The sequence below is a fragment of the Argentina anserina genome, chromosome 5 (assembly GCF_933775445.1).
Source record: "Argentina anserina chromosome 5, drPotAnse1.1, whole genome shotgun sequence".
In the NCBI taxonomy this organism is placed as follows: Eukaryota; Viridiplantae; Streptophyta; class Magnoliopsida; order Rosales; family Rosaceae; genus Argentina; species Argentina anserina.
The window spans coordinates 2737398-2748991 of NC_065876.1; the positions used below are offsets into that span (position 1 = coordinate 2737398).

At 37.0% G+C, this 11594-nt stretch overlaps 1 protein-coding gene across 2 annotated transcripts; it reads right to left on the reverse strand.

Annotated features, from left to right (window-relative positions):
* Nucleotides 1–46: 46 nt before the first annotated feature.
* On the reverse strand, nucleotides 47–5346 carry LOC126793849 (histone deacetylase 15). 2 transcript variants are annotated; one of them, XM_050520479.1, is made up of 18 exons: nucleotides 5229–5346; nucleotides 4424–4605; nucleotides 4112–4282; nucleotides 3893–4007; nucleotides 3484–3554; nucleotides 3151–3226; nucleotides 2930–2994; nucleotides 2716–2771; nucleotides 2336–2459; nucleotides 1957–2082; nucleotides 1809–1859; nucleotides 1655–1723; nucleotides 1437–1545; nucleotides 1176–1255; nucleotides 945–1027; nucleotides 812–857; nucleotides 456–627; nucleotides 47–344 (listed from the first exon to the last, which is right to left on the reverse strand). In XM_050520479.1, the coding sequence occupies exons 2-18, from the start codon at nucleotides 4538–4540 to the stop codon at nucleotides 217–219; spliced, it is 1659 nt and encodes a 552-aa protein (XP_050376436.1). In that variant the 5' UTR covers nucleotides 4541–4605; nucleotides 5229–5346; the 3' UTR covers nucleotides 47–216. The 2 variants fall into 2 exon arrangements, with proteins under 2 accessions (XP_050376436.1, XP_050376435.1); XM_050520478.1 differs by lacking the exon at nucleotides 5229–5346 and having other exon boundaries at nucleotides 4424–5208.
* Between the last annotated feature and the right edge of the window lie 6248 nt (nucleotides 5347–11594).

The window sequence follows — 11594 nt, forward strand, 5'->3', positions numbered from 1 at the left end:
CAAGTATGTAGAGCACAAACTTCAACTCTTTCAACTTCGAAGGACATAAGCTGAAGATCTCATTCTATTGATTGTTCCAAAACGAAGTAGAAAGTTGTACTCGACTCTCAAAATATAAAGACATCATGGACAAGCCATAATAGCTTTCATCCTATTCTAGGGACTAGCTAGGATACAAAAATGCATTGAAGCATGGGTGTTTATCTAACGAGTCCATCAAACACCCTTTCGTTTCATATGAACATGCCGATTTTGCCCATTTAGAAAATGATACAGTAGACCTTTCCGTCCCCATTTCCACCACATCGGAGCCACAGCCCGGCGTTTCTTTTCTATTTGTTTTCCTGCAAGCATAGATGCAAATTAGTTAATTGAGGATCACTCCATTAACAAAGTCAAGATCTAGGGCCTCTCGGCCAAAGTGTATAGACTAAAAAAAGAAGACAGTTCCTCACTTTTGTTTCCAATAGAGTGCATCCTAGCTTGTGACTGCAATGTTGTAAAGTTGGACGCTAAAACAGGCCAGTACTTGCTTTGAATTTTAAGGACCTCTAGAACAGTTTGCAGACCAGATCTGGAAGGTGGAGTGCTGTCCAATTCACATCCAGGACCTTCACCCAGTAATACCTATCTCACAGAAGCAGAAGTCAGAAAGATCTCACATAATCAATATAATATTTTAAGAAAGCAAAACTCGATTGATTGTAAGCAAGTAAAACGGGAAGTACTGGCTCTCTTATGATGTAAGATCATGTGCTGTTCCAATGAAGACACATAACCAAATCACTTTATAAATAAATCAAATGATTACCTTGATTACTGAAGTAGCAGAAGATGATATTGACCGTAAATTATACCTGCCAAAAGAAAAATGTCAGCGAAAACAAGTTCTGCCAAATATGTAGAATGTAAAAGAGCAACAAACTTCAAGATGAGCAACAAACCCGCCCTCAAGAATGACCAACAACTTCCCTCCAGACAAGTCAGTCAACATGTCAGTCATCTTTGCATAGCCGGCAGGAGTAACCTACAGTAATAAAATCACTATAGTATAAGACATACTACAGGCAAAGATGCTGCACAACAAGCATTTTAATCAAATGACAGGGTATGCCATCATATAACACCAGCCGTAAGCTTATTAAAAGTCATCAGAGAATATACAAAATCCTTACATCACAGCATCCTAGAGGATCACCCCTCGCTGCATCAAATCCTGCTGATATGATGGTGATATCAGGAGCAAATGCAGATGCTGCAAAACAATAATGTGTTTCATAAGCCATTACTTGAATATTAAAGAATCAAACCATAACTGTAGATAAACACTTTAAATTTTTTGGTGTGAATCCTAAAAAAACCTCAAGAGTTCATGCAAACAGTGAAGATGACTATTATCAATATCATAATACTCCTTTTTAAAAGAAGATAATAACCTATAGGAAGCACAACATGTTGAAATGCAAAAAGATAGTCATTATCACCCACTCCACCACGACTCCATGGAACATTCACACAGTGTCCTTCAGCTCCCATGGTACCAACCTGATGTAACCATCACTCAAATAGCTCAGTTATATTCCAACACATAACCTGTCCAATAAATGAAAATGAAAACAAACATTAATAACAAAACTATGAGAAATTATGTTACCTCATCAGCAGCTCCAGTACCAGGATAGAACTTTCCCCCCTCATGTCTATGTAAAGATATATACAAGACCTAAATAAGGGGCCAGACTAATCAGCACTAAAAACATCATAAACCAGAGAGATGAAACCAAAAACTTAATCACTATGTTTCTCACCGATTTGTTCTGATCAAATATTTCCTGGGTGCCATTCCCATGATGAACATCCTGCAAATATTATTGAACATCCAGAGTCGAACATTAAACCAAAATTGTTTCAAGAGAAACATAACAATGAGATAATTAAGTTAGAGGAGTAACTTACCCAATCAACAATTAGCACTTTTTTAGCCCCAGAAACTTGAGCTGCTAATGCAGCAACTGCTGCATTATTATGGAGGCAAAACCCCATAGCCTGCTTTATACCAGCATGATGACCAGGAGGACGAACCTGAGACATTTTGAAAGGTAACTATCAAAATCTGGAACTCTAAAACAAACGACATATGAGTACATAAGTAACCGATCTTTGGGTAACTTGAAATAAAGTATGCTAAGCTGTAGCCTATGCAATAATCTACTATAATCTACGCCTTGTCAATTTAACAATGAGAATTCTGAAAAGTTCGGGGTAGTGGTTTGTCAAAATTAAAACCATAGGTAGTAAATTGTCCTCGAGGCTACAGTACAGAATAGTTTCATACCAGGGCAAAGCCGTTCTTGGTACGTCCAGAAACTATTGCTAAAGCAAGATCAGCACATAAACCTGCTGCAAGCCTAGCGGCACGTGCTGAATGTTCATTGGCATATGTGTCGGGAGTGAAATAACTGCCAATCATACATAACTTAGCAATCAGCAGAAATACAGAACAATTAATGCAAGCTGACGTAGCTCGCTAACGATAACAAACTAACACATTTTAACATAGGTCTAGGTCTAAAAAATTAATCGAATCTAAAGCACCCTTTCTTCTATTTATGCTCAGAATCATGATGTTACTTCTTTTATATATATATATATATATATATATATTGAGAGAGAGAGAGAGAGAGAGAGAGAGAGAGAATTGGAAAAAAGATTTACCTAGAAAACATATGGCCTGTAAGATCAACAGCTTCAACATGCTCCAAGGAATGGACCTTTACTTGCAAAAAGTAACCCCACAATTAAAATCAAAGGCGGAAAAAAAAAATCCAGTACAATTTACTTACTCTTAGAGGATAAACTACCCCACCAAATTCCAGTACAATTTACTTACTCTTAGCCTCCCAAGCCAAGATATAGGTTGGGTACTTACCATCTGAAGTTCTTCACGCGTAATTTCTCTAGCAGGAATCGGATAACATCGTCCTGGAAATATACCTGCAACAGTTAAGATTATACATCGCTATTAGCTTAAAACAAGATAAAAGTAGCATTCAGTTCTAGACAAACGAGCGCCAGTCCACAGTACAATCAAAATTAATCAGCAGCAATTGAAGTGCACAACATTTAGAAAAACTTTAATGAGGTAATCACCAGCTGTGGCAAGACTGGCAGCAATTGCTCGAATACGATCCGGTCTTTCTGGGTGTGGATGCGACTGCAATTGAATCTGCTCTAGCCAGGAATCACCAGAAAATAGGAACAAAAATTGTTAAGATTACGTAAACATAAATGAATAGTTATTAATTTGCCACATTAACGTCACAGAATAAGATTATATACATAATGCCAAAAAAAAAACTTTACGATGCATAAAAAGTAACTGGATATCAAATGCTCAGATAACTATTGATTGATATGTGAATTCTAGTAAAACTTCATTTATCTTGACTTGGAAGAATGACATGTATTACAGTAACACCATACTTCTGAATGTAGCAACATTCTCTCATCAAAACCCACAGCAGTGGAACTGCTTGATGCTGAATCTTGTGACCCTGTGTTGAGCAAAAAAAAAAAGAGATTGTATAAGAAAGTCACCAACATCACTGAGGAGTAATTTTGGCAGTTATTCTACCAAAACTGGATACCAATATACTTTACTGGAAACACACCCTTCCTTTTCAACATACAATGAACTCTTATAAAGGACGGTAAGTCGCTTGGTCTTAGTTTCAGTTCTGCTACAAATAAGTGCCTAAAAGCAATACTGACCACCAAATAAGGCAGCAAGACACATAATGGTTGCATCAATATGATTTCTTAAGAGAAATAATAGCAGATTGGCAAACCATGCAACATAAAATAAAAAATCCATAACCAATTGAGTACCCACCTTTATGTCTTTCCCTAATACCAGGATCAATCTCATTAAGGCTTGAATCTGGTAACAGGGGAGATGCCAAAAACCCATGCCTAAGAATCCCAGACTCCCTATGTTCCCCACATATCTGCAAGGAACAACAGCACCAAATTATCCTTGCACAACCATGTCTACCTAACAAAAAACAATGAGAACATATCAAAGGCAGAATCGTAACCCAGAGTAACTTACATCGCAATTGACATCATCACCGAGGTTGACCATTGTGCAATTGGTGCAGAACCACTTAACGAGTTCAACATTCCTTTGCAGGGGCTCCCAATCACTGTCATCTTCCTCGTCATCGAGGTCTTGGTTGTACACATCTTGAAAAGTCATTTCTTTATGCTGTCCTGGCTTTTTCTGCAGATGAATAATGTTAAGTAGAGAAGTACAGAAGGCCAACGGTCAATGCATGAACTTTTCCCAACCAACTATAATTCTTGAATGTCATATATCAACATGCCACTTACACTCTTTACTCTTTTGTAAAAGATGACTTACACTTGAATCAGGCAGGGTATCTCCATTCACATCATCTGTCGATGCACCTCTACCACAGACTTCATTGTTCGATTTGTGATGAGTTTTCTCTGCCTCCCCATTAGCTAAACGAGTCATTTGAAGAGTTTATGATCCTAAGTTCTGTTCAGTACTTGCATGTGGATTTTCAGCCACAATCATTCCTTCAACATATTCCAACCATCAACAACAATGCTCGAAATTTGTCCCAAAAAAAAAAATTAAACATTGCTCAAACATACCTCACACACTCATACATAAAACTAAAAAACAAAAACATACTATATTCAAGAAAAGTTCCATACTTTCACCAATGTACTTCCCTTTTCACAATCTGTCATCTTTTACAGTTCAACCAGACCTTTCTACAAAGAAGACCAAGAAAGATTCGACCTTGACATTCCCGCCAAAAAAAAAAAGCCAAAACCAATCACTTCAACAGTTCAACTATATACAGAACCCCAACAAAAACCTTGAACTTTAACACATAAACAAATGTACGCAGCAGAAACCATCAACAAGAAACTTCTCAAATTCTTTACTTTTTAATTTTACAGTACACTGAGCCTAAATAAAGTCTTATTTGGGTCTAAGATTTAACCTTTTTACACCCCAAGAACACAATTCTTGAATCTCTGTAAAACCCAGAACCAGAGAATGAAGAACCCTAACATGTAGGGAGTGTATAGATACAGTGGATGTAAATAAATATCTGTGAAGATACTTATGAGTATATGAAAGATTCAATAAGAAGGAGAAAAAAAGAGTGAGTGAGAGTGAGTGTTACCAGGTAGGAGAGGACAAAGGGGTGTCGCATCTAAAGCAGAGCTACAATTTCTGGGGAAAGCAGAAGAGACTGTTCGACCTATCAACTATCGTTTTTGACTCCAGTTTTTGCAGTGATAACCTTGTTGGTTTTTCTGTTTTGGTTCTTTGCCCATTTTGTGTTGAAGGTCGTGCCTTTGGTTTTTGCGGGTTGGCCCTTCTACTTCCTAAAGTTTTGCTGCAGATACCTCTTTATATGGTTGTAAATAGGCTCGAGCCGTTAATTTTCGGCTCGATTTTAGTCCGTTCGGTTTGAGTCGAGTTTAAACTCAATATTAAATCTGACTTTGAAAATGAGTCGAGTTTAAACAACAAGTATTCATCTCGTTCGACTCATTTAGCTCGTGAGCTATCTCAAACTCGTTTATTAATTAAGGTTGACTTATTAAATTTTATAGTATATATAATATATATATAATATTAAAAATATAATATTAGTTCAAAAGAGTTGAAAGATATTTTTCTATAATAAGTTAATAACTAATTAAAGGCTTTAAGTTTAATAACGAGTTTAATTTGTTTTTTTTACTATTACAAATAAAATGGATATTGTGTGATGTTTATGACTTCAGGTTTTGAATTTTCTTTTGAATTTCTTAATTCTAACATTTTTATTTCATATGATTCAAGCCGGCTCGATTCGAGTTTGATCTCGTCTAATAAAATGACCCGACCCGAGCTTGAACATGAAGCACTAAAATTAATTGTTAACCCGGCTCGAACTCGATCGAATAAAAATGAGTCAAACGTGAACAACCTACTATTCGGCTCGGCTCATTTACACCCCTACCTCTTTGCACCCTCACTAGTCACTACTCACTATCACTATTGGGAGTAATAGAGAACTCTAATTAAGTTTTTGGTTTACCTATAACTAGAAGAAAGAGGAAAATGGATGCCATCCAAAATCAATTTTGTGACACAATTAATGTAGGATGATTTAACTAGATTTGGGTGGCTTGTAGTATTGGCTCGCGCTACGTGTGATTCGATGGATTTTACTTAAAACATGTGACACGTGTGGTATAATGTGAGAGCTGTCATTACAACGTGATTAAAAAAAATTAATATGTGAATAAATTCAGATGTAGTAGTTTGCAAATTGGAAGTGATTCAGCATTTGATGGATAGTGAGATTACATCAAAAGGGTTCGAGGATTTAAATTTTCTTCCTCTCCAAACATCTAATTTGCGGATGTGTATTGTTCCTTAAGCATATGCAAACATCTTAAGGTTGAGTAACGATGTTTCTCTATCATCGAAAGTTGGAAGAGATAGGGACAGAAAGCTTGCAAGATGCAAATCATTTTAGTGATTATTCTCCTAGTAACAGGAGAGGTCTTGGTTCAACCCCAGCTTGGGAATGTTGATTAAAGAGGATTGAATAGAAAATTCAGTAAGGAGAAGTATGAGGAAAATAATTGTTTAGTTTCAATGAAGAATACATTAGTTTTTCGACAAAGAAAACAAAATACAACAGCAACTAAAGTTAAAATCCTAACACTAGAATTATCAAAACTTATGAATAATAGCTTATAACAAGTATATATAAATATATATGCCTTGTACATTGATTAAAAAAAAATCCTAAGTGACAAAAACTAAATAGGATCAGCTGCCTCCACGGCCCCACATGCGTCTGCCCCTGAGTAGTAGCTCACTCGGTCATTATTGTAAAAAGTCTTCCTATACTTAAACAATATCCTAATCTTCAGTTTTCCACACTTGTGTAGAGACCGCATTGCTTGATTAGGGATGACATATGTCACTTCTCAAGTTCCCTCTTCTATATTCCTCGATCAAGAGCTTTTATAGCGTCCATGATTCTCTTATATGTTATTTATCTTGATTATCTCTAATGTTATATATGCATCTTTCATAATTTCGATTTCTAGCTTCGGCGTAGAATATAAACTTCTGCATGATGTTTCTATGAGCAGCAAGAAGAGGGAAGATCTAAGAGTGCTTATTAATCATAAATCCAATCCCACCATGTTCAGATCTGATATTGAACCGCATCTGATTAAGCTAATCACTTGCTTTGGTTTGATAATGGGTGGCACAACTTACTACTACATACAGAGCTAATTCCTTATCTTATCCCGGATATAATTACATAGATTTGCTGTTAGCCTTATCATTCTTCATACTAAGCCTGCAAATCAACAAAAGGATAGGTATTGGTTTTGTTTATCTTATTTGATGCAGGGACAAAAATAAAGACGACCATGCTTCTCCCACCTGAGAACACAAAATCCATCCTGGGAATATTACACAGCTGTGGTTTGAGGGGCCAGACAGATGTGATCAGTCCCACAGAAAAGAGATCAAGATGTGAACATCTTCCCCGATTCTCATCTGTACTGTCACATTCCTTATTGGCCTTTTTTTCTGGACCAAAACCAAGATAGCACATACATGATACACCAAACAAGCACATATACTGTATATTCTCCATAACCAGACAAAGCTCATGTTCTTCATCTGTTTTAGGAAACCAGTGTTGAGCAACAATCCCACCCACCCACCATGATGATTGATTGGACCATACATGGTGAGCCCTATGGGGCATGGAAACCTCCCAAAAATGGACGAAACAGTAGGAAGAAGAAAAAGGCTTTGCAGATTTCAAGGGCTAAATAGTGCTTTTACTTCTGAAGTATGAAAACTCACCGTATCACACTTGTTAACTTCATTATATGCAAAACAGAAACAGTTTAAAAAGGATTAGGCTAAGATGGCCAGAAGATGGTAACTTGCTGCTGATCCATATATAATGCTATATTTAACATTGTGTTAAGCAAGAAACTAGTGGCTGATAACACAAAAAGAACCCATACAAAGGCCTTAGTAGCAAAGAGAGGTCCATAAATTCTAGCAAACTACTGCGCCAAAATTTAAACATCAAACCTCAAAAGGAGAAAGAACAAAAGGAGTCATTAACTCATAACAAAGAGTAGATTACTGTACATAATTGATAGTTCTACTACAGTACTACATATAAAGCATTGAAACGTGAAGGAGGAAACAAGAAAAGAAACAGTTTCAGGAGCTGAACAGCTAACTCAATTTAGTACACCAGCAACCGCAACATCCTAATCATGCCAGCAGAGAAGCATAACAATACATCTTCTCAAGATATACAGCCTTCCTTTTCCTTCTTTAAGAAACCCGCAGAATCCTTTACACGAAAACCTTCTCTTCGAGGCTTCATCACCAGTATTGCTCTCCATCTTCATATCCTAGCTACTTGAATGATCTGACTCTCTCTCTCTCTCTCTCTCTCTCTCTCTTCTGGTTCTGGGTGCAATCACCCCTCTGTGAACACCATTTTTGGCTATGGGGCGTTAGGCTCGCTTTGATTAAGTAGCATGAGTGAAAAAGAGCATGAAGAAACTGTGTTCTTATAGGAAAGAAAGATAGGGTGCGATCCAGCCAGCCTCAGTTGGGCCCCAATAAACTATATATGAAGCATCATCAAGGGAATAATGAAAAACGTAGTTAATGCCTGAGTACAACCTCACTAGCTAGTCACTGGTCAATCGTCATACAAACTTTGGCCCCCCACTCTACTCTCTTACTCTTTCGCACCCAAAATTCCCCTTCCTTCATAAAAAACAAAACTTAGCAAATCAAACAGGGACGAAATGAATTATGGTTCAGTTCAGTTCAACTAATAATCTGGGACCAACGAAGGAGAGGGAGTAGTCCAATAGTCCCATGGATAAGTGGGAACTACAATCACCTCTAGGTAGGGTGTCAAAACTTTCAATGCAAATAAGGGATTAAAGATTATCGACTACGAAAGCTAGAAGAAGATATGCTTTGCTTTCGAAAACCTTGTGTTAATGACCAAAACCATAACACTAATACGAGTCTAAATCGATAATGTGTAGCACCTAGTGTTCGACTGTTCACGCCAGTAAAGCTTGGGTCAAATTTATATGGTGTTGCATGATTAGGAAAGACTTGGACCAAAGATAATAACAACTATCAATATAGCAAAAGAGATAGCTGTATGGTACGATCTGGGCCAGGGATGCACGTGATATTTCACCGAAGGACATGGTCGTTGTCCTTGGCAAGGAAGACAAACTAGTTTCATTAGAAGGTTTTGAACCACAATTTTTGTTCTGGCCTTCTGGGGTTGAACTATATCCCCCTATAGGCCTCTACAGCTCTACTTCTGTGCGTGTCTTCTATTCCATATGGGAGCTTCGCAGTGATTTCCATTTTAGTGTATTGTATCATTATTCCTCGACTTCTCTACGTTGGTTGTTGTACCTGCTTGTCTGTACTTATTAGCTTCATAATCAATAATGGAAATCAAGAAAGAACGGAGAAACTGAGATGCTCATATTATGGCGGTGTTTCTATTTTGCTTCGGAATCGGGCAACTTCAGAGTGTTGGTGTAGAAGTCGAGTGCTGTTAGATTAGCTCATCGGGCGGAAACAGACTATTCTAAACTGTTACTTTCGTGCATTACGATTTACGAATCTTGACCGTTTAAAATGTGCATTACTTGCTGTTTCAGAAGCGTACTGCTGAAGATGGACCCCCGATCCTATCAAATTATGAAAGTGACAAAACAAGAACAGGTTTTTACTTGGCTGTTACTGTGAAATAGAAGGGCCGGAGTTGGACCCCTACCAGTAATGGGAAACCTTGATAGAACCCCTAAGAAACAAGCTTCTACCTTAAAGCAAATGACACGAAGAGATGAGAATCATGAGATGAATAAAAATCTAGAGCTTAATGATGCCACTCGAGATCTTTTTCCTGAAAGAGAAAATTTGACGTACACCCAACAAACCCAAAATCCATGCTGCAAAGATGGTCAAAATTTTGACTAGCTTTCTTTCTTTCAAGTTCTAATAATCCAAGTGTACTGTTCTCAAATAGCAAATGCTGCATGCATGACTGAAAAAGCCTGAAACCAGAAAACATTTATGAAGAAAAGCTTTAAACAATAAGAACAGGCCTACCAATTTGTTGGTACCTTTTCATCTTTGGCAGAAATGGCTGGAGGAACACCTCACACTCTTCAACTTACTGTAAGGTCCACGACCTTGCTCCTGTTACGTACATATCAAACTGCTCAGAATCTCTGTAGATCGAGATAGAAATACGTACATTGACGTGTGGGGTGCAAAACTACAAACATCAAGTTCTTGTAAGCCACAGAAATGGTGAGCAGAGAGGGATGTATAATGTAAGGTTTAGCAAAAAAAGAGAACATGCTTCTCCATTCATTCATAGTTCATACGGTACATATAAACAGAAGCGCGAGAACATAAACATGAAGCAGACAGACAGGCACGCATCTCTGCTCCCAGATATAATCTATTGTTTTGCAAACTTCAACTTCTTAGATCACAAAACACTAGGTTCGGAAACAACTGTTATGCTTGCTTATATCTGGGAGAGAGAATTAATAATTTCAGGACTTAATAACAATGGTTTCATCACTACTTTTAAATAGGGACTTTATTGAATGTAGGACATGCTTTTGTCATTTCATGAATTTATATAGAATAAAAGAGAATTCTGATTGGAAAAGATGGTTAATCGTCTCAAGCATACATATCAGGACAAAAAGCTTACCACTGTTATCTTCATATGCAAAACTTGAGAGCAATGAAGTTTTTATGTTATCAATATCCTTCAGCAATTTCTCATTCTCCTGATTCCTGTTCTGTATCTCAGGCTGCAAAGCTGCAATTCCATGATTTCCATCAATTTGCCAGAAATGACTGATTAGTAAAGATGATTCATCGATCTATAGATGGTTACACATAATCTCTTATATGCTGAATTGTACTGCGCTGAATACCAGCATAACTTGGCATAGCTTCACATAATTGCTTGTTATAAGTAAGGTCTTTCATGAAAATTTGCAATCTTGACTATAATTCGACAACATAATTAATAAAGATGATATTATGCAAAGGCAAAACTTTAAATGAGTTTCTATTGATTTTATTCAAAGGACAGATTTCTATATTTGAACTCTTTCCACTAGATAACTGCCATATTTTCCTGACCTTTTGATATCTTAATCGAAGGCAAAGCAGCAGACATGATAATAATAAACAAGTAGTTGATCCAACCAAAAGGTCCAAAACAGAAAGAAAGAAAAGAGAATCTTCAAAGCTAGGAGTGAATTTAATGCAGCAATGCCTTGATTAGTGAATCAGATACATACTTGACCTCAATAAAGACCTAAGACCATTCCATATAGTTTTGCAAGACATGAACTCAAACCTGGAATCACTACAGTTATCTACGCATTCAATCAAGCATTTAATACAAATAATTGACCGAAGA